At 41.6% G+C, this 24,489-nt stretch overlaps 1 protein-coding gene across 2 annotated transcripts in view; it reads left to right on the top strand.

Moving 5' to 3' along the window:
• LOC145393014 (nonsense-mediated mRNA decay factor SMG9) overlaps positions 1 to 23,165 on the top strand; it is a 49,068-nt gene extending 25,903 nt beyond the window's left edge. The window contains exons 5-9 of one of the 2 annotated variants that reach the window (XM_080267334.1): positions 7,788 to 7,967; positions 9,857 to 10,148; positions 11,587 to 11,740; positions 19,526 to 19,625; positions 21,113 to 23,165. In XM_080267334.1, the coding sequence (XP_080123460.1) occupies positions 7,788 to 7,967; positions 9,857 to 10,148; positions 11,587 to 11,740; positions 19,526 to 19,625; positions 21,113 to 21,191 (805 nt within the window). In that variant the 3' untranslated portion in view covers positions 21,192 to 23,165. The remainder of the gene's footprint in view (positions 1 to 7,787; positions 7,968 to 9,856; positions 10,149 to 11,586; positions 11,741 to 19,525; positions 19,626 to 21,112) is intronic. The other variant, XM_080267335.1, reaches the window with a different exon arrangement.
• The last annotated feature ends 1,324 nt before the right edge of the window (positions 23,166 to 24,489 follow it).

The raw sequence follows: 24,489 nt of genomic DNA, 5'->3' as shown, positions 1-24,489 counted from the left end.
ATTTTTTGTTTGAGCATATGGAAGTTTTAATTTATAATCCTGTTAATAAATGCTTTAATTAATTGTTTGAGCATGCAAAGCAAGTGAGAACACTATACTGTATTGTTACAGTACTCCAGCTGATCTTTGGTGTGTGTAAATTTCATGCTGTATATGACTTGTAAAATTTCCATGCTTGAGGAGCAGTCAAACTTCGTCTTCTCGACTGTTAGGTCATGCCATTTTGGAAATAATGAAACTTGCATTCTAATGCTAGTGGACTGTCCCCCCAAAGAGTCAAATATAGCCTAGAAAAGTGAAGAATATTTCTGCTAAGTAATTTTTTTCTTTTTCCCATGGCTTGTAGCTTTTAGGAATTTTCATGAAAATTGCCTTTCATTGATATGTCATAAAGAGTATAAAAAAAAAAAAAAAAAAATGCTGCCTTTTTTTTCACAGACATAATACACAACTGTGGTGTGGATGCCAGTTTCGTGGTTTATTTTTCCAATTGTAGAGATTCTTCTTTCTTGGGATCAGCTGCTGATTCTCATCTGAGGGTTCTTGATATTAACCCTTTAGTCTAATGACATTTTGCCAGTGGTGGGCAGCGGAAATGAAGAAGGACCTTGCGCAAGCTCAATGCGCAATCCACGGTTCACTACCTTGCGCAAGTGCGCAATCTGACAAATATTTAGCTTGCGCATTGTCGCAAAGTGCAAGCGCAAACCATTTGCATATATTTGTGGGAATTACTGTAAAATATTGAGATATGTAAATAAAATAGCATACTTACTTTTATTTATTATTCTATCTATCTATCTATTGCCAGACACCTCAATCCCGTTTGGGGTGGCCACAAACAAATCACCTCCAAGTCGCCCTGTTCCCCGCCATTTCACTGCCCTGCTCCCAACTCACACCCCCCTCTCTCATATACCTCTCCACCCCATCCCTCCATCTCATCCTCAGCCTCCCCCTCCCTCTTCCCCCCTCCACCTCACTCACATACACTCTCTTCGTCAGTCTTTCACCCTCCATCCTCTCCACATGGCCAAACCACCTCAGTGTGTTCCTCATAACGCTTTCTATCACATCCACATCAACACCACAACGCTCCTTTATATCCGCATTCATCAGCCTGTCTCTCCATGTGACTCCACAGCAGGGATGTTCTGCCCAGAGACCCAATATATCGTACCGTAGCATGAAAATTATCGTATATTACCCTAAAATTATCGTACAGGTAAATTTTCAATTAAAACAAGTTACCAGACGAGATGGTGTGTAAAGAAAGTATGATGAAATGGTAAATGTAGACGGGGCATCATGAGCTTGACTGAGTCAATCCAGGAGAATCACAATTAGGTGAATACAAACTAGTAATTAAGACGGTACATTACTTTTGCCTTTCTTACACTCACGTTTCCCGGTAAGAAATTAAGAATATCCTACAAAGCTTTATGTATACCAGCATATCAACTGTACTTACGACTTTACTGAAGTCCTATACAAAGTTGCAGAGTGGGTAGTGGGTACAGCAGCACTACAGCTTGGCCAGGGCATTGAACCAGACCACTACCAAGCACCAAGTAAAGTTTGAACTTCTAAGTCCTTGACATTTATGGGGTCGGCCGGGCTTGGCCCTGACCTCCCATGGGACTGGGAGGGGAAAGGAATTTCGTGAGTGACTCAGGGGAAGCGTAGGTTACTGGGGTGTGGGCACAATGAACCGTGTGGCGGGAATAGTGAGTGTTGTTAACCTGCAGTATATATATATATATATATATATATATATATATAAAAATCTAGGGAAGCTGAAATAGACAAAAATTATCGTATATTTTGAATGTGATATCGTACATCGTACAAGCATCCCAAATTATAGTACAAATACGATAATTATCGTACGTAGAACATCCCTGCTCCACAGGCTCCTCTTAACCCGCGGCGTCCCGTCGACGTTCTTTAACGTCCACACGTTTTGTCACTGCCAATCCCGTCGACATACATAAACGCGAAAAAATTGCAAGGTCCCTAATTTGCACAATTTTCAATTTTCGCGAGTCATTTTTGTTACGTATACACGTGACACCTTCCTCAACAAGATGCCAGGCAGGGACAATGCCTTACCCAGCATGACCTCCTCCCCCCCCCTGCATGCCATTGTCTCAGCAATTCACCTGTTATCAGTGACCTGGCCAGTATAGCCATGTCATGCCACGGTACGAAATTCAGGGCCAGAGTGATTCCCCAATCACTGACAATGTGGAGGACAAACTTTACATAGCATTAGAGGAAGAAACAGTTAGAAATGATGATCAGGGAATGTGGCAAAAAAAGGTCAGGTTTTAGTGAGTGAAACAATGCTTATAATGCCTATATTACTGCTTGAAAACCAATATACTCTTGTACTACATATAAATACGTACCAAGTAAATAAATAAATACTGTTTATGAGTGGTGTGAAATAGTTATCCTCCCATAGAACTCGTATTCTTTAGTGCCAGCCTGATAGAAAATCCAGTAAGGTAAGGAGGTACTCCTAACTGTAATGAGTATTTTAAACCTCAGGTGAGCGATTTCTCTATGAATTTTCGATGTTTCTCACCAAAAGCAAAGGTTTGAGCCAAAAAAAAAAAATTCCTAAAATGGTTGGGATTGGGGGGAGTCAGTGGTGGAAAAGTGGTCGGGATGGGGCGGGTTAAATAACTCATTTCCACTGCTCTCACTCTTGACTTGTGTCCTTCCAACAACGTCCAAGCTTCACTTCCATACGTTAGAGTTGGTATCACAATACTGTCATGTAGTAACTTTTTCACTTCCATGCTCACTTCCCTGTTTCTTATCCCTGCTTTCAAAGAACCAGCAACCTTTCTTCCCTGCTGTACCTTTTCAAGCACTTCACCCTCCAAACCTCCATCCTTACTCATCACACTACCCAAGTACTTAAACGTACTCACATTTTCCAATTCCTCACCATCCAACCTCGCTATACATTCACTGACTTCACCTCTCTCAAAGACCATCACTTTACTCTTCCCTACATTCACCTTTAGATTCCGTTTCTTACACACACTCTCAAACTCATCCACCAAGCCTTGCAGCTCCCCTTCGTCTTCACTCAACAACACAGTATCATCTGCAAACAACAGTACAGGGAGTTTCCAAACACTATCGTCTCTCACCAGGGCCACTCCAACATCCACTACCCTACCTTGTACCTCTTTTATTACCCCTTCCATGTACAGATTGAACAACCATGGAGACATGACACATCCCTGTTTCAAACCAACTTTCAAGGAGAAAAATTCACTTAGTTCACCATCCACACGCACTGCAGGCCTAGCACCATCATACATACTCTTCACAGCATTCAACAACTTCCCATCTACTCCATATATTCTTAACGCTTTATTATTATTTTCTATTATTTGTAATTTGCGCAAGTGCGCAATCCAATATTTAGCATGCGCAATTTCGCTAAGCGCTAGCGCAAACCATTTGCATATATTTGTGGGAATTACTGTAAAATATTGAGATATTTAAATAAGTTAGCATACGTACTTTTATTTATTATTATTCTATCTATCTATCTATTGCCAGACATCTTATTCCCGTAAGGGGTTGCCACTGGCCACAAACAAGCAACAAATCGCCTCCATGTCACCCTGTCCCCCGCCATTTCACTGCCCTGCTCCCAGCTCACACCCCTCTCTCCCATATACTTCACTCCATCCCTCCATCTCATCCTTGGCCTCCCCCTTCCTCTTCCTCCCTCCACCTCACTCACATTCTCCTCATTAGTCTCTCACTCTCCATCCTCTCCATATGACCAAACCACCTCATTGTGTTTCTCCTAACACTTCCTATCACATCCGCATCCACACCACAACAATCCTTCACTTCCTCATTTGTCAGTCTGTCTTTCCATGTAACTCCACATGCTCCTCTCAAATAACTCATTTATTTCCACAGCTCTCACACTTCACTTCTGTCCCTCCAAGAAGGTCAAAGTTTCACTTCCATACATTTGAGTTGGTATCACAATACTGTCATGCAACTTGACTCGTGGAAGTTCAGAGGAGTGAGCGGGCTGCGAAGCGGAGGGACAGAGAAATGTGATGTTGCCAGTTTTACTTTAATCTGCATTTGTGCAAGACGTTCTGTTTAATAATCCAATATAGATATACAACAGAATATGTAATTCCTTACAAAAATCATTAAAACATTTAAATCAAATGTCCACAGGCCGAGGATGAGATGGAGGGATGGGGTGGAGAGGTATATGAGAGAGGAGGGTGTGAGTTGGGAGCAGGGCAGTGAAATGGCAGGGGACAGGGCGACTTGGAGGCGATTTGTTTGTGGCCACCCCAAACGGGATTGAGGCGTCTGGCAATAGATAGATAGATAGAAATAGCCACAGCCTCATAAATTATTAGGCTGTGGATGTTTGGTTTAAATAATGTTTTAATGATTTTTGTAAGAAACTGCATATGCTACTCTTAATAATATATTTTTAATTTATTGTTATTTCCTAATAATAATAATTTAAAAATATTAAAATACATTATCTCTGTTGATGCATTTTAAGAAATGCTACTACCCTCCATCCCTCCCGCCTCCCCCAGAACCCTCGCGACCCGCCCGAGCCTCCCCCAACCCTTGGCCAGACATACAGGAAGCTCCCAAGACCAGGTGACTCTTGGATTGCGCAGTGCGCAGTCCACAGGACTGGTGCGCAAGGCAGGTGCACAAGCGCAAATTTAGATGTGCAAGTGCAACTAAATTTGCACTTGCTCATCTGCCTTTTTATGTGCGCAAGCGCAAATTGCGCATGGTCTCATGCAGTTCGCAATGCGCAAACGATATGCGCAATTGCGTTTTGCGCAAGTGTTTGTGCACCTGCCCAGCACTGCATTTTGCAGTGTATTCTTGCTATCAGCAGGTGATTTTATTCAGTTTATGAAGGATCTTGAGTAATGGAGTGGTTAAGAAAGACTGTATCTAACCCCCCCCCCTCCAGTTTGAAAAGTTTCATTAAGCTAAATAGAATGGTCTGGTAGTAGCAAGTACAAAATAAAAAATGTCATTGGATTGAAGGCATCAATGGAGATTCCAGCCATCAAATTGATATGCATCTTTACAGGTGTTTTGTTTTGCGTGCATCATAAATTTCCCCTTAACTTAAAGGATCCTTTGTATTTGTTTCTTCACAAATTCCTATGTGTAGGATGTACTGTACTACTAGATAAACAGTTCCTAATAACATCGGTGTATTTTCCTTTGTTATATACATTACTAATCAGTTTTCTAGGTCCATCATCCCATTCTCAACTAGGCTTTGGAATAATATTGCTAAAAATATCATTGAAATTCTTTACCCTTGGAAATGTAACTCCTGGATCAAGTCTTTTTCCTTGACATGCAAACACAGCAGTTCTGTTTTCATACCTACATAATAAATTTCTTCCTGTACAGTAAAACCTCGACATAACGGACTTCAGTAGACCGGAATTCGCTTTTATCAGAATCGAGGAGCTACCGGACTAAATTCCTATATATCAGAAAGAGTCCGATAAAGCCAGAAGCAGTCTGGACTGCCTGGCCACTTAAGATATGTTCACCCCAATAAGGCAAATAAAAGACATGTTTGTCAGTGTACAGTACAGTATTATTATATATATTATACCATTTGATTAACGTAATGAAGTTATAACACAGTACAGTACTGCTGTAGCCACCTGCACTCGTGGAGGGGGATACGTGGTAATGAAACCCTCCCAGCTGGACTCGACTATTTATTCGGTCATACCTGGAATTGTAATTTTACTCTCTCAGTATGCTATAATGGCATCACTCATCATTGTTATAAACACGTGGTTATACATAGAATTACAATTTATCTTCAGTATGCTATGTTATACCACAGTTTACTTCATATACATATATCACTTTAATTCTCATCCTCATTTTCCTACTTTTTTAATCGGGTTATGTCGTGACATCAACCACATGCAGATTAATAAGTATTCTAATGGTAAGCGAGGGCAACTTACTTTTGGTGGGTCCATTTTCTGTCATACAGTATTAGTGTGTGTGTAGGGGGTGTGAGGTAGCAACACTAGTCCTTCATGAGCGTAATATCCTCACTGGAATAGCATCTTCACAGGATGGTCGTGGAGTCGCACATCGCGCGTGAACTCCATCCTTCAGAGTATCTTTCTAAATAATCCATGGGATCGCTGCTGCCTTGTCCTTCACTCATTCCGGCTACCCACACACTGACCCACACTCACCTATAGCGTCTATTTCAGGGTGTGTTGTTTGCTCTTATCTTCAAGCTAATGGATGTTATGCTTACGCTGCCTTACCATATATATAAACGTTGTGCCAGCATCCTTCTCCCCTTCTCTCTCCTACACTCTTCCCCCCCACTCTCTCTCTCTCTCTCTCTCTCTCTCTCTCTTCCGCATCAGATGCGGTAAGACTCCCCCCTCGTTGGTTGGTTACGACCAATACCATACCCTTTCACTCGCCACTCCCTTCCAGCAGACACAGCTTGTTTGCAGGGCGGGTCAGGGTTTTGCGTGCGGATGTCCCGACCTTCACGTGTCTCATGACACCATCATCACCGGGATTCACCTCTACCAGCCTTCCCAGAACCCAGTGATTACGGGTACATTCCAATCCGTCACCAATACCAGGTCCCCCACTTAAAAATTACGCAGCTTCTTGAACTGCTTCTGGCATTGTCGTAAGGATGGTAGGTACACCTTCAACCATTGCTTCCAGAGCTGGTCCGCTAGGAACTGTGCATGCTTCCAACTCTTCCAGTAGATGTCCCCTATAGGCTCTTCGGCTTTACCTCCTAACGAGCAGTGGGGTACCGTCATAGGGCACAGAATATGCAGTGGGGTAAGCATTTTGAGGTCACTGACATCGTTGGAGATTGGGGTGATGGGCCTCCCATTGACTATCTCCTCCACTTCGCAGAAGAGCATGTGGAGTCGCTCGTCGTCCACGACTTGGGCACCTATTGTCGCTTGCAAGACCTTCCTGACTGTCCGGACCTGTCGCTCCCAGACACCGCCCATGTGCAGTGCATGTGGGGGGTTGAACTCCCACTCAATTTCCTTCCTTAACAACGCATTGTGGACCTTGTCATCCTTTTCCCAGCTGAGGGCTGCAGTCCGGAGTTCTTTATCTGCTCTCATCTTGTTTGTTCCATTGTCGGAACGAATGTCCTTTGTTACTTCTACCTAATAGGCTATGTTTTTGTCCGTGTTGATATGTTTGACTGTTTGTTTTTCTGTCTGTCAGCAGGATTACTCAAAAAGTTATGAATGGATTTTGCTGATTTTTTTGGGGGGGAGCGGTAGGGTATGGCCCAAGGAACAATCCATTAGATTTGGTTGTGATCTGTATCATCATCTGGATCCAGGAATTTTTCTTTTGCTTGTTCACATGATATCTCCAAAAGTTCTCAATAAATTTCAGTGAAAGTTTGTGGAAGGGTGGGCCATAGGCCGAGAATGATTTGATTAAATTTGGGGGCAGGTCCAGATCCTGCAATGGCATTGGCGGAGGTGTGTGCTCTCTGGGTGCTTTCTAGTTGGTAATTACCCTACTTATTTGTGAGTTTTGGGTGGGGACAGGAATGCATCTTCACAATTTCGTGAGATAATTATGGGAAAAATTGCTTCAAAATCCAAGAATATTGATATTCAGTTACTGTACTATCATAGGTACGCCTACCCATTGGTCATTGGGGTACACCTGTACTTGATGTGGTGTGTGTATTTCAGGTCATATGTGTTCCGACCAGAAAGTGTAGAGCAGATTATGTCTGGCTGCCATGGAACAAGTGGGATAGATGTCTACATCACCCCAGAGCGCCTTGTGGTTCTTGACTGTCAGCCCCTCCTCTCACCTTCCATCATGGATCGCATCATCACCCAGGAGAAAAAGTTCACCTCTGAATACAAGTGAGTTGATAAGTGACTTTTCATTCATGCTGACAGTGACTTAGTATGCCTTGTGCATTTCATTGTTTCGGTCATTCATCATCGTCATCTCGGATCCCCTTCCTTCCGCGTGGGAAATGTGGGAAATCCTTGCAGGTGGGATAGCCAAGTAGAAATCCTATCTCAGGCATCTGAACAGTGTTCATATATATGTCTCTGTTTTTCAGGAGACAATGTAAAAGAAATCTGGTTAAAAATTATTTACAACATAACTGAACATGATTGTGTGCAACACAGTTTTTAGGAAAAGAAAGAGTAGGCTGATTACATATGAGTCTGGGACTACTCTTGCCTCCATACTCATACGTAATCAGCCCACTTTCTCTTTTACTAAAAACCATGTTGCACACAATCATGTTTAGGCTATGTTGTAAATAATCTTTAGCCAGATTTCTTATATATGGCTGTCCTGATTATACAATGTAGTAATTTATAATGCATTTACTATGTTACAACAATGATTCATAACCCTTTTGACCTTGCATGATTACCAAGTGTTGTAAGTAACTACTGAGACTATCTCTGCCATATAGCTAAGGCTTATTGAATTTAATGTAACCACTGTTTAGTATTCATGTCATGGGAGTGCTTCAGTTCCATTAAGTAAAAACAGTTGAATTTAGTAACAGTAAATGGGTCTGGACCACTGCTTTTATAGATCAGTTTATTTTTCATTTAGGAATTATTGGCATAGCCCTGTATATTTTCTTTGTTCATCTAAGCTTACTGCATTGGAAAACTGGGACAAGGAAAATAATTGTCATCATTATTATTGTTATCATCGTCATCACCACCATCATCATCATCATCATCATCATCATCATCATCATCATCATCATCATATCATCATTAATCAGTCAGTCAGTTAGTTAATCAGTCATCATCATCATCATCATCATCAAATTCTGTCTCTTTTCCACCTGCTGGTGGGGTGAGGCTGGATAGAGAAAGCCCGAAAAGGGAAAGAATACATTAGTGGGAGAGCTAATCAGTAGCATGCCCATTGAAATGGACCAAACACATTCATTCACTGTTGAAGTCCTGGAATCTTGGCTCCACCTGATAGATACACGTGTTAACAGGTAACTTTGTAATCACCCTTCAGGTTGAGTCAGTCTGATGACTTCCAAGTTAAAAAATGGATACCAAACCCTTGTTTTACCCCCTTCATAAAAATTTAACCCACCCAGTATGATTCCTTGTCAGTTTCTTAATCTGCTTAGCTTCCATACCTCTTTCTTACACAATAATTACCCATATCGATCCACTGTCTTCTTACTACCATGCTTCCACTCACCTTCAGACTCACTGACATATATCCTTATCACCACCCTGTGTATATACATTCTCTCTATATGATCATGCCTTTTCAGCAGCTGTTGCCAGGGGCCTCCTTATCCCATGTCTTTTAGAATCATATTATTTATCCTATCCAGTCTGTGCACTCCACACACATTTCTCAAGAGTCCCACCTCCACCACCCTGACTCATGACGTTTCAATTTCATACCACACTAGAATCTCACACCCATTTGTTAGTGTGGGTACTAATACTCCTTCACACAAGCCGTTTGTAACCATCATGCTCAGACCTCTGTTTTGTATCAAGGTCTTTACAGCACAGGCCATTTTCTTACCCTTTGAAACTCTACTTCCCACTTCCTTTGCACATTCACCTCTTTGCATTTTTACTTAAATTCCCCCACCAGCTCATCTCCCTCCATTCACCATCAAATCACATTGAGAATCAACTTCTATCTTGTCGCTGATAATTTTGCTCTCATCCTCATTTTTTTTCAAAGCCCAGTGCTCGCAGAATCCAGTCAAGTAATTGATAAATTTTTGTTTCAGTTCTACTGAAAATCTTATGGAAGTTGAGTCTCTGCAGGTGCTTACATTTATAATGAGCATTTGCCACGTGGTTCTGCTTATCCAAGATAATGCTGCCGACTCCAACCTCATTCGACTCCTGCAGACATGTGAGATGATGAAGCCATCTTCTTCCTCAGCGCCATCCTCTTCCTCCACTCCTACAGCATCATCAACTGGAGAGGATGTCCAGCAGTATTTCCCTCATGTGGTCTTTGTGCACAATAGAGCTCCATCACACCACTTCACTCCCGCAAATCTGAAAAAAATGCAGGTATGATTTACTGTACTTTATTTGGCAAAGGCTAGTCTTGATGCAAAGCAAGGTTATAGTGTATGAAATGGTTACAGGTATATAAGAAGTCATACAAAGAATAATTAATCGCTAAGTGCCGGGTGTCAGTCGTAACTGTCAAGAAATCGGTGGCCAGGCGGCACCGGTTGTCAATGAGAACTGCACTTGTTTTCTCACCACAGTTTGAAGTGGCAGCCATTGATCTTGTTAGCAAAAGCTAGGGAGGGACTCCCGTCAGCCGAGCCAACCATACCTCAGTTCCCTGTATGACTTTCCCAGGTATAAGATGATGTTTTCTTAGCCCTTCTCGTCCGATTCCGTTCCTGTCTCACATGGACTTTGCCTCATCCACCCCCGCCAAGCCTCTTGCCAAGGATACTAGGAAAGGGCTCAGTGATAGTGCCGTAGGGCGTGCCCTGAACACCGCTGTGTCTAGTTACTCCATTAATGGAGAAGTTATCATGTTCAGAGCAAAGCCAAAATCGGGGCTGTGTGCTAATGCATCAAAACAGCCTACCACTTACACCAAAAATTACTCATCATCATTATATCATTACTCATCGATGCAGTGGCCTGCAGACATGGGGATACCTTCTTTTGCAAGAAGAAGAGTTGGTGAGTAATATGGTCTTTAATTTGTTTCCCTAACTGGAATAGTTTCCGAGATATTAAGGTTTGAAAACAGGCTATTTTCGGAAAAATTCCTGTAGTGAGAGAACAACAGTGCTATAAATAGCCCGGCGTGGAGGAGTTAAACAACCCGGTTCGTGTTGAAGGCCTATGGATAGTGTTAGAATATAAATCATGACAGTGGGTAGTGTAAGTGTACAATACATTCTCCTAGTATACACAGATATATGGGCAACAAGAGCCACTGGGTAATACAAACAATAGGTTACATGTATTAATGCATACCGTATGGCTAGCATTTCTTCAGAGAAAGCACCCAGCCAGTGCTCCACCTTCCACCTCCTTTCCTGATATCTTGTACCATATATTTCCATGCACATATCTGGTCAGATTGGTACCCTAACAGTTTTTTAGTGGGATTTAATGCAGTAAGAGGTTTTTATCTGATATGTTAAAAACAAATTATATTGTTCATTGTGAGTGTTAAATCCATCAGCCCCCCCTCAGACATCTCTGTAAGCACTACACAACTTGTTACTCTGTCATTTTGTCACCTGGTGAGTTTGGCAACAGCAGGCTTGCCTACATATACTGTATTTTCATGGAAGTAGAAAATTTATAAGATGGCAAGCCTCGCTGAGTATATTTGGAAGTTAATTCAGCCAGAATCACTGGTCAAAACATAAAAAGGGATAAACTGATTGAAAAGGATTAGCTTTGTGTTATTTATAGAGTTGTTAGAGACGATTACTGCATTCAGAACTGACTTTTGGTTTTTTATCGGTAGGGAATGTACCAGTCATGGTTCCTTGGGTCTTGCCTGGAGAGTGAGAGCCGCATAGGGACATGTAACAGCCTCACCTACACCCCTCTGGCTCAGGCATCATGTGGCTCCATTATCAACCTCTTCCTACTGCCTGATATTAATAACCAACATCACAGTAAGTTAAATTCTGCCATCTACTAGAAAAACTACAGTTCAGCTAATGATCTGATAGCAGTCCTTTCCAGATACATAATTCTTGGTAGGTGGGGGTGCCCATCATCCACCCACTTAGTGTAGCAGTACTCTATTTTTAGGGTAGCTCTACATTGAGTGGCAAGCCAAATTATTTCCTGTAAACCAGGAAATCATTTACAACACTGGATGGTAACCTTATAACCAACCAACATGTGTTCCATACCTGACAAGTGGGTTGGCGGAGGGTTAGTGCCCCTCCACGGAAAACAACTGACTACAAATACGAACAAGAAGCCTCGGACTGGGACTGACCAACAGGTGACGACTAAGAACAGAACAAAGGACATGGTACGGATTGCGACATGGAACGTAAGTCGTGCAAATGATGAGGTGGAAGAGAGAGAGAGATTGTCCAGGTGCTTGAGGGTGCAAAAGTGGGTGTATGTGGATTAACTGAAAATAACAGGTGAGGTGAAAGTGTGAGAGAATGGGAGTATGGATGGGGTATATGCCCAGGAGTGGGTGAGAATGAGAGGACAAATAAGGACTGTGTATTGTTGTGTGCGAGAGATGGAGGGAGAATATAAGAGAGTATGGATCAGTTTGCTCAAGAATTGTGTTGGGAAGATTGAAAGTTGAACCACAAATGTGGGCGATTGTGTGTGTATGCCTCAACACAGGATCATGCAAGCTGAGTGAAAGAAGAGTTCTGGACAAATGTGGAAGCATGCATGGAAAAGTTTGAAAGGAATGAAAGAGTGTTTTTGATTGGAGATGTGAATGGAAAAGTAGGGAATGTGAAGGTGGATGGAGTAGTTGGTGAGTGGAGTGTGCCTGTAGAGGTGGATGAGAATGGCAGTGCTCTAGTGGACATTTGTGCCGAGAGGGGGTTGGTGATGGCCAGTACCCTCTTCAGACACAAAATGATCCACAGGTATATGTGGCGAGTGATGAGAAGGGTGGGTGGTGAAATGAATGAACGGAAGACAATGATTGATTATGTGTGTGTGAATGATAGGATGATAACTTGTGTAATGGATGCAAGAGCATATAGAGGTTGGGAGAGTGGACTTTCTTACCACCACTTGGTGGTGGTGAGAATCAGGGTTCAAGTGAAATGGAGGAATAGAATAAAGGAAGGACAGGAGGTAGTAGTTCATACAAGGAAGGTGGAAAAGTTACAAAAGGATGGGAAAAAGGTAGAATATGAGAGACAAGTGGAGGAGCAATTGGGTAAATATGGATTGGAGCAGATGGGGGACGTGGAAGATGTGTGCAAGATATTCACAGATGAAATCTGTACAGCCTGTGAGGTGGTGTGTGGGGGTGAAGAGAAGACAAAAAGGGGTGCAAGGAACAGCATGGTGGAATGAAGAGGTGAGACAGGCTTGGGCACAAAAGAAGAAAGCATATAGTGAGTGGATGAGAAACGGGTGTGAAGTTGAGAGACGGAAGAGAGAGTTATATGTAGAGAGGAAGAGGGAGTAAGAAGAGAGTGGATGAGGAATTTGGAAAGAATTTGAGTGTAAAGTGGAGGGAATGTAAGAAAATGTTCTGGAAAGAGGTAAAGAGAGTTAGACGGTGTCAAAGAAGTTAGTCAGGGATTGAAAGATAAAAATGGTAGATTACTAGTGGAGAAGGGAGAAAAAGTGAGCAGATGGGGAGAACACTTTAACCCCCTGCGTCTCGGCAGATTTTTCACCAATGACCTCCCCCAATCCCGGCAGTTTTTTTATTTTTTTATTTTTTATTTATTTTTTATTTTTTTGGCTAAAACCTCCGCTTTTTATGAGAAACATCGAAAATTCAGAGAGAAATTGCTCACCTGGGCTTAGAAATGCTGGTACAGGTGACCTTACCCTCACCTGGCACCATGTTCCATCGAGCCCGGCTCCAGAGAAGACATTTTCTATGGGAGGGGTAACTATTCCAAACCACTCACAATAGGTAGATATTTATTTATTTGGTATGAATTTATGTGTAGTACAAGAGTATATTGGTTTTCACACAGTAATACTGTATAGGCGATATAAGCATTACTTCATTCACCAAACACATCAACATACCACACCTTTTTTGGCGACATTACCTGCTCATCACTTCTGATCATTTCCTCCTCTAACCCCTCGTAAACTTTGTCTTTCACATTGTCATCGATTAGGGGATCGCCCTTGCCTTGAATATTGTACCATGGCGTGACATGTCTTTACTGGCCAGGCCACTGGTAACAGGTGAGTTGCGAGACGATGGCATGCGGGGTGGGGGGGGATCATGTGGGATAAGGCACAGACCCCACCTGGCCTCGGGTAGAGGAAGGTGTCCCGCGTATACATACCAGAAATCAGGCACAAAATTTGAAAAATGTGCAAATGATGGACCTTGCAATTGCAGCGAGTTTATAAATGTTAATGGGGGTCACAGTGACAAAATGTTTGGGCGCATATGTACGTCAGCAGGACGAATCAGGTTAAGGAATTATTGAACACAGAGAATGAAAGTAATGCGAGTGTAAGTGGCTTGGGAATGGCTGAGAAACAGAGGGAGGTGAGAAAAGAGGAAGAAATCAGTAGGATGGAAGTTGTGGAAGCAATGAAGAAAGTCAAAATGGGAAAAGCCCCAGGAATTGGTGGAGTGTGTGATGAAATGCTGAACCATGGGGGAGAGATAATAGTAGAATGGATGTGGAAGATGTGCAGATTGGCCTGGGAGGAAGGTAGAGTCTCAGAGGATTGGAAGTCGGGTATAAGTATTCCCCTGAACAAAGGAAAAAGGGAAAAAGAAGTATGTGGTAATCATAGCGGCATTTATATTCTCAGTGTAATAGGAAAAGTGTATGGTAGGATACTTACTGACAGAGTTAAGAAAGAACAGAGGAATTAGTTGGAGAAGAACAGGGAGGTTTTAGGAAGGGAAAAGGTTGTGTAGATCAGGTATTCATTCTTAGGTGTTCAGTAGAAGAGTTTCTAGAAAAGGGAAAGAAGTTGTATGCGGCCTTCATGGATTTGGAGAAAGCACATGACAGGGTGGATAGACAAGGATTATGGAAAGTATTAACTGGTTGATTGCGAGTCACAGCTCATGCTGGGTAGCGTCACATTGCAAGCCACAGCTCAGGCTGTGCTAACCTTCCAGTTGCTGTGCATTACCGCTAACTGCTCCATCCCTACACAGACTTACACATGGCACTACAGAAAGACTAGGAGAGAGTTTTTTTTTTTCACCAGATAATGCCCTGGATGTTTATCTTCAAGTTTATAATAAACAAAAACCATTCCCCCCCCTCCCCCATTTTTTACACACCACAGGATGGGATAAAAAGGTAATTGTGCAGTCCACGGGTTAAGAATATATGGAGTAAATGGGAAGTTGTTGAATGCTGTGAAGAGTATGTAAGAGGGTGCTAAGGTTGCAGTGCGTGTGGATAGTGAACTGAGTGAATTTTTTATATGAAGGTTGGATTGAAACAAACATGTGTCATGTCTCCATGGTTGTTCAGTCTGTGTATGGATGGCCTGATAAAAGAGATACAAGGTAGGGCAATGGATGTGGGAGTGGCCCTAATGAGAGAGGGCAGTGTTTGGAAACTCCCTGTACTGTTGTTTGCAGGTGAAACTGTGTTGTTAAGTGAAGACGAAGGGGAGCTGCAAGGCTTGGTGGATGAGTTTGGGAGAGTGTGTAAGAAACGAAATCTAAAGGTGAATTTAGGGAAGAGTAAAGTTTTGGTCTTCAAGAGAAATGAAGTCACAGAGTGTACAGTGAGGCTAGATGATGAGGAAATGGTAAATGTAAGTGCATTTAAGTACTTGGGTAGTGTGATAAGTAAGGATGGAAGTTTAGAGGGTGAAGTGCCAGAAATGGTACAACAAGGAAGAAAGGTTGCTGGTTCCTTGAAAGCAGTGGTAAGGAACAGGGACGTGAGCATGGAAGTGAAAATGTTACTGCATGATAGTGTTGTGATACCAACTGTAATGTATGGCAGTGAAGTTTGGACCTTGTTGGAGAGACACAAGTCAAGAGTGAGAGCAGTCAGAATTAGTTATTTGAGAGGAGCTTGTGGAGTGACATGAAGAGACAGACTGATAATGAGGAAGTGAAGGAGTGCCATGGTGTGGATGTGGATGTGATAGGAAGGTTTAGGAGAAGCACACTGAGGTGGTTTGGCCATGTGGAAAGGATGGAGAGCGAGATACTGACGAGGAGAGTGTATGTGAGTGAGGTGGAGGGGGGGAGAAGGAGGGGGAGGCCAAGGATGAGCTGGGAGCAGGGCAGTGAAAGTGCAGGGGACAGGGCGACATGGAGGCGATTTGTTTGTGACCACCCCTTACGGGATTAAGGTGTCTGGTGATAGATAGATAGATAGTCTGAGTTGCGTAAGTTGTGTGAGAAAACTTGATATGGATTGGATAGAGGAATTCTGTCCATATATGGGAAGCTGTTTAATGGGGAGATTCTACAGTGTTGGTCAGGAGGATATTCTGAGGAGAGACAATGGTTTTGGCTTGACTTGGACACTTCAGGGTTCACATTGGTCACTAACTCCCCAGAAACTCATGGGTATTCTGTAGTTCCTCCAGTTCAGTAATTCACAGCACTGTAGTGCTGGAGAAGGGCACTGCATAGTTTCACTGATATACAGTAATTGGGCAATTCCACTTCTTTGTTGTATAAACATTCCTCAGCTACTTCCTTATCCCCTGAAAGAAGGATTGTGAACTGCGGATGGATAGCTTTTGCCTACAGTCCACTGTGTTGGCTGCAAAAGGACAGCTTCAGCCTACAGTCCACTGTGTTGATATCCAGATGAACCTGGAACTCCCCCCCCAGAGTGTTAGCAGAGGATTAGCTATTACTGTTTACTTCACTCCATTTTGTACACTGTATTATATTTGGCTAGTTTCATTTTAAATTTTTTAATGTTATAGCCCCTTTGGTAAGATATTGTCAAAGTTTTTTTGTTTATGGTGTTTCCAGGGGCTTATTTTATTCAGCCTAGGAAAATAATTGTAGTATAGTGAAGGGATTAATGAAGGCTAAATCTAACTCCTCCCATTTGAAAGTTTCCCCTAACCTGAATCAAGAATAAGATGAAAAAGACATTTTTATGGTATAGTGAATGGGTTAAGTTTTCAGACCTAGTCTTCATACAGATATCTCTTTTCCAACTCTGTACAGTTGTGTGTTATGTATGTATGTATATTTACTGGCCAGAGTATTTTCCTAGTTTTCCTTCTTTCCCACTTTTCTCCTTGTACTGCTCATGAATTTTATCTAGTTATGTTTGATAATGCCAAAAGTTGTAGAATATTTGCCTCATACTCTAGTGAAAAGTAGTTTGAATAATGATTGTTTGTCAATCTATCTATCTATCTATTGCCAGACACCTCAATCCCGTTCAAGATGGCCACAAACAAATCGCCTCCACGTCGCCCTGTCCCCCGCCATTTCATTGCCCTGCTCCCAACTCACACCCCCCTCTCTCATATACCTCTCCACCCCATCCCTCCATCTCATCCTCGGCCTCCCCCTCCCTCTCCCCCCCTCCACCTCACTCACATACACTCTCTTCATCAGTCTTTCACCCTCTATCCTCTCCACATGGCCAAACCACCTTAATGTATTCCTCCTAACGCTTCCTATCACATACACATCCACACCACAACGCTCCTTTATATCCTCATTTGTCAGCCTCTCTCTCCATGTGACTCCACGGGCTCCACTTAGATAACTCATTACCACTGCTCTCACTCTTGACTTATGTCCTTCCAACAATGTCCAAGCTTCACTTCCATACGTTAGAGTTGGTATCACAATACTGTCATGTAGTAGCATTTTCACTTCGATGCTCACTTCCCTGTTTCTTATCAATGCTTTCAAGGAACCAGCAACCTTTCTTCCCTGCTGTACCCTTTCAAGCACTTCACCCTCCAAATCTCCATCCTTACTCATCACACTACCCAAGTACTTAAACGTACTCACATTTTCCAATTCCTCACCATCCAACCTCACTGTACATTCACTGACTTCACCTCTCTCAAAGACCATCACTTTACTCTTCCCTACATTCACCTTTAGATTCCGTTTCTTACACACTCTCCCAAACTCATCCACCAAGCCTTGCAGCTCCCCTTCGTCTTCACTCAACAACACAGTATCATCTGCAAACAGTAGTACAGGGAGTTTCCAAACACTACCCTCTCTCACCAGGGCCACTCCAACATCCACTACCCTACCTTGTTCCTCTTTTATTACCCATCCATGTACAGATTGAACAACTATGGAGACATGACACATCCCTGTTTCAACCCAACCTTCAAAGAGAAAAATTCACTCAGTTCACCATCCACACGCACTGCAGCCTTAGCATCATCATACATACTCTTCACAGTATTCAACAGCTTCCCATCTACTCCATATATTCTTAATACTTTCCACAATCCTTGTCTATCCACCCTGTCATATGCTTTCTTCAAATCCATGAAAGCTGCATACAACTTCTTTCACTTCTCTAGAAACTTTTCCACTTAAGATATAAGAATGAATATCTGATCTACATAACCTCTTCCCTTCCTAAAGCCTCCCTGTTCTTCTCCAACTAATTCCTCTGTTCTTTCTTAACTCTTGTCAATAAGTATCCTACCATACACTTTTCCTATTACACTGAGAAGACAAATGCCCCTATGATTACCACACACATCTTTTTCCCCTTTTCCCTTTTACAAGGGAATAATTATACCTGACTTCCAATCCTTCGGGACTCTACCTTCCTCCCAGGCCAATCTGCACATCCAGTCTACTACTATCTCTCCCCCATGCTTCAGCATTTCACCACACTATCAATTCCTGGGACTTTCCCCAACTTAACTTTCTTCATTGCTTTCACAACTTCTATCCTACTGATTTCTTTCTGTCTTCTCACCACCCTCCTCCTCCCAGCCATTCCCCAGCCACTTATACTCGCATTACTTCCATCCTCTATGTTCAACAATTCCTTAAAGTGTTCTCTCCATCTGCTCACTTTTTCTCCCTTCTTCACTAGTAATCTACCATTTTTATCTTTCACTCCCCTGCTTACTTCACGTCCACCCTATCTTACTCTCTTCACCTCTTTCCAGAACATTTTCTTACAGTCCCTCCACTTTACACTCAAATTCCTTCCAAATTCCTCATCCACTCTCTTCTTACTCTCTCTTACTAATCTTTTCACCTCTCTCTTCCTTTCTACATATAACTCTCTCTTCCGCCTCTCTACTTCTTCCACTCCCCTATTTGTCATCCATTCATTGTATGCTTTCTTCTTTTGTGCCACAGCCTGTTTCACATCTTCATTCACCACACTGTTCCTTGCACCCCCCTCTGTCTTCTCTTCATCCCACACACCACATCACATGCTGCACATATTTCTTTAGTGAATATCCTGCACACACCTTCCACGTCCCCCATCTGCTCCAGTTCATATTTGGCCAATCGTTCCTCCACTTCTCTCTAATATTCTGCCTTTTTCTCATCCTCTTGTAACCTTTCCACTCTCCTTGCAAATACTCCTTCTTCCCCTCCTTCCCTTCTTGTATTTCTCCATCTTCTTTGGATCTTGATTCTGGCCACCACCATGTAGTGGTCAGAAAGTCCACTCCCCCAGCTTCTGTAAGCTCTTGCATCCATTACTCCTTTATATATTTTACTTTTAGATATTACATAGCCACTGTTTTTTATATACTTCTTTTATTTATTTAATTGTTTATGTATTTATTTATTCTTCATTTACCAGGCCCAGTAACATTCAAGGATGCCCTGAATGAGATGCGGCGACAGGTGCTGAGTATCCGGCGTCTGCCTCTTACCCACGTCACACTAACAGAGAAGTCATGGTAGGTTTCATTTCAGAGGGTGACATAACATGCTCATACACACTCACGCACGTGTGTATGAGTGCGCGCACACACACACACACACACACACACACACACACACCTGTATCCCACTCCCTTCATCCATTGCATGCCTTCTCCCAATTAACCTACATTAAATAATATGCCCAAATACAAACAGTTGGAAGTTAAATAAGGAGCAGCTCTCATACTTTTTGGTCATTGTTCTTCCAGACAGTAACCAAATCTGTACACCCCCCTACTACCTTTGTTACATGACTTTGATAATTTTACTGCTGCAGATATCTCATTTTACAGACATCATTTGTTCACAGCATCACTAGGTGGTAGATGTGGGAGTGCACCATCCACTCATTTGATGTAGTGCTGCTTTGGGTGTCTGCCCTTTCCTCTCCTCGCTCCTTCCACTTCTGGCTTTTTTTCCCTCATTCTTTCCACATCCCTTCTGCCAATGAGTGACTTTACACTCCCCATTCTGTCTTTCTTTCCTTCATTTTTTCCTCTTCCTTCTGCCTATGAATGACTGCACTGAGTGACAAGCCAAATGGTTTCCTGTACACCAGGAAACCATTCACTTTTCTGAGGGGTAACCATATAAACAAATTATGGCACCTGGTGGTATAGTGGGTAATGAAGGCTCTCCAATTGGATAGAGCCTGTGTAGGTTAATATCCAAGGGGTGGTTGGGGTTTATTGCACACATACTGTCACTCAGGGATGAGTCAGTTCACTCTCATCTTAAATGTCCATACCAACTTGCCTAGCCCTGGGCCTCTACACTCCATTGGGGGAATATAGGATTTGATGATGGATAGATAGATAGATATAGCATCACTAACAGATATTCTTACACACATCTGACAGACTTGTGTGGAAGGTAATGCTGGATAATGAGACCTGAATAATAACGGTTCCTTAGGGAACGTAAATATAACCACCATTTTGATGGATTAGCACCTTCAGCAGTGTAGCACCGTTTTATGCTATTCATGCTATTCCAGATTATTTCATTCAGTCAGGAGAGACCATCTGTAGTGAGGGAGTCAGATACAAGTCTTCATTAATCCCATAATCCATCAACCGCAAGAGATCCTAAACTGATCCAGATTTGTTAGTAATAGGAAGAACAAAATAAAAATGCAACATTGTACAGAACAGGTTTGTCCTGATCCATACTCCGCAGGATTGTGCAAAATTGTTTAACATGCAGATGCTTTCACTACCATTATTGATGTATGTTTTAGTTTATGATGTAGAAATTTGTACAAAACCAATTTCACCATTGTGAATTTTTATCTTGGCTTTGCACCCCAAAGGTCACCTTGAATCTTCAGTATCCCCTAAGCTGTGTGCTCTGCTTTTTGGGAACCATTTTTTCTGGTAAACAACATTAAACCAAAACATATAAATATTTGTCCCAAAAGTTTTGGTATAGTTAAGTACTGTACAGTCTGTTGACATTGCAGGTACCAGTATGTGTGCCGTACATGGGAGAGTGTGCGCAAATGGAGTCTCTTCATAGAGTACAGCCGTCTGCTGCCTTGAGCGGTGGTGGTGGGTACACGTGAACACCTCCTGCCTGGCATCATCACTCAAATAAGTGGGTGTTGTGCCGCAAGTGACGCCTGACGCCATTCTCCGGCCTGCTCTGCTCTCCTGGTGGGGTCCGCAGCTAGTAGGCCCAGCCCTGCTCTTGCCCCTCCCTCACCCACAACTCATCTGCTGTGGGTATGGGCAATAATCATGAGGGGGTTGGTGTGCACGTGGGCATTGTGCCCAGCTGTGGGAGTGGCACTGCGTTGTCTGTTGTTTGGAGCTGCTACCTTTGGTCAGTGCCTTGGGAGGCAGTGTGACAGACCCAATTGCTATGTTGGGCCATCCAAGGTTGCATTGCTTTTGTGTGACCTTGCTCATTGCAGTTTTGCATCAGTTCCACTATCATTATATCAAGAAAAGAGAAGATACTTGAGTCAATGGATAAAGCTGCCAGATTGTCTCTTGGAACATCATTTGGGATTACCGTACATAGGATAATGCTCGAATAGAAAGTCAGAGCATTTTCTTAGTTCCTGGTAATGGTGGTCGACAGAAATGCAGCACTGTAATGGGCAAGTCACCACAAAAGGAAACATAACTATATCCCTGACCCCCCTAAAGTGGGTCTGGCTTGTAGTACATGCTGCCTAGAATAACTGGTGAAGGGTCACCTCACCATGTTAGTCAGCATAAAGCAAGTATACAGGATTACTGTAAAAAGAACATTAAAGGAAATTATGAATAAATTAATATTTTAATTATATTTTTTATTGATATTCTTCAGACAGTTAAAATTATTTCATTTGATGCAATTTTTCCCATGCCATCAAAGAAACAGTTTTATGGCAAGTTACACTTCTGACATATACAGTACTGTGAGGATTCGTCATAGCTATAAATTAGCTACTGGGTAAGTCATGATGATTATACAGTTATGAATTATCTGCATGTTGAAAAAATTCTTTATTATTTTTTCAGTTATCAAAATTAATACCATGATGCACACTTGATTTATAGTGCAGGCATTTACTGTACATTTTCATACACCTGTAAATGTTCCACTCCATAATGTCTTGCAGATTTACACTTTTCAAGGCATGTCACACACCCATTATGATTTCACCAGGATAGATGTTCCACTTCATCATGTCATGCATATTTACACTTTTCAAGGCACGTCACACACTCTTTATGATTTCACCAGGATAGACATAAACTTCATTTTGCTATACGCATTTGATACCAGATCCTACACTCCTATGAATATTTTCAGTTTGGATTGTAATTGTTCATGTGATTGGAAATCAGCTGGAAACTGTGAAAGTTAGGAAATGTTGTTTAGTTCATAACTGGTTTATTTACTTGGTAGCATTTTCTCAGGAAGTATGTTGGTCATGAGGTGCAGACTTTGAGTTTTAACTACAGTATATCTGTCTTTATTACGTTCTGAAAAATGAAAGTATATATAAAGCAGTACACCATAAAATACAGTTTATGTTGAAGGGATTTTTACCATACACTAGGATAAGAAACCTGATGTATTCACTTAACTCTTAATTATTTTTTCCTATAAGCGTACAAAGCACTGCTGACTCCGTAACCTAAAGGCTAGTTGCCCTGTTTGACTAATATGGAGATGTTTTGTAAAACTGACCTCACCCTGCCCTCTTCTACTTCATCTTTAGATGGGAGAAAAAAAAAAAAAAAAGAGAGAGAGAGGTCAGAATAGTAATGATTATGATGATACCAGTGGTCCACCTTAAGATTTATGTAGTTGAGTATCAGTGTCTTTGTTAGTGCCTCGAGTGGAGCTCAGTTCAGTGGCCATTGCTGAGTCATGCCTGATGGTATTTTTTTATTAGTTTTATTAAGCATTATTTTGAACTGTATGAGAATGAGAAAGGAAATGATTATGAGTGCTGTGAAGAGATGCTGGTGTGAGTGATTGATGATGAAGAAGAAAAGGCAGTAAGGCACTTTTTTTTTTTTTTTTTTTTTTTTTTTTTTTTTTTTTAAAGTGATGAAATTAGCCCTGTTCAAAGTACACTACACTTAAATATAAAATGAGAAATGTTTATTTTTCCCCACATGTCATGGTTTAGGCACTGTAAATTCAGACCAGCATACTCGGCTGTTGATAAATACAATACAGTATTCTTATCAGTGTGTTACATGAATGCAAAAAGATTTTTCCAGTTTATCCCTACAGATTATTCTTGAGTCTGATGGACAGTCACTGCTTTGAAAAACACTATCTCTTGTTGTGTTGAAATGCAATTTTTTTCTATAATCAGGTTAAGGTGACAAAGTGTGAGTGAAATATCCTTTGTAAGTCAGCATCATAGTTGGTACTGTATGTATCATTATATAAGTTCTGTATTTCATACTGCACATGTACATGGAATCTTGCTTTGTTTGCTTCACATGTGAAAGTAACAATATACAATATATTTTATGTCACAGATGTCAAGAATTTTCACTTGACCTATGCAGCTTCATAGGCATGATTGTCCATCAGTTTTTGTCCGTACTTTGTAAGATGACAGTGAGTGAGTGAGTACGATGCTTCTGTAATGTTCAGATAATCATATCTATTAACCAGTGTGGCGTAAGTTTTACTGGTGCAGTTACAATATCAATGATAGACATAGAAACAGTTCTAATACTCCCTAAGTGCTGCAGAATAGGATTGCCATCATTCTAACACATAATGTAAGCAATAGAAATTGTAATTTTAACATATCCCTCATAGGGTTTTTGTTTGTTCTAGACCAATTTTAATGCCATACATATTCCCAGTGAAAGAATGGTTTCACTGTTTAAGTACAGTACATTACTATGTTGCATAGTTAACTGACATGAACAGCAGTTAACTATGCCTTTGAAATTTTTCTATGAAATGTTGAAAAATGTATTTATTTTTGCGGAACATATAAAGGGTCAGTTGATTTTCCTTTCTGAAACTGATGTAGCTTTAAACAGTGACTGCTTTCTTATGAAAAGACTAAGTTATATAAATTCATCTGTGAACTTCCTTGTAGTCATCTGAAAGAAGGAATACGAGTATAGCCTAATTTAATTGATTTTAAGTTGAAGAGTTTTAACCAAACCCACATGTAACAAGTTATTTTCTAAACTGACAGAAGTGAGAGAATGTGTGTTTGCAGTTTTTTTTTTTTTTTTTTTTTTAACTTGTATGTTGTGGAATATTGAGTGATGGTGGTGGGATTGTAATTCTTATGAACCCTTGGGGATTTTGATTATTTTGCTTAGTGTCATTGTCAATAAATGTGTCACTCCCAAAACA

Source organism: Coenobita brevimanus, chromosome 23 (genome assembly GCF_032717465.1).
Source record: "Coenobita brevimanus isolate Jiangsu-jjx chromosome 23, ASM3271746v2, whole genome shotgun sequence".
In the NCBI taxonomy this organism is placed as follows: Eukaryota; Metazoa; Arthropoda; class Malacostraca; order Decapoda; family Coenobitidae; genus Coenobita; species Coenobita brevimanus.
This window is presented reverse-complemented; position numbering and strand designations above follow the sequence as displayed.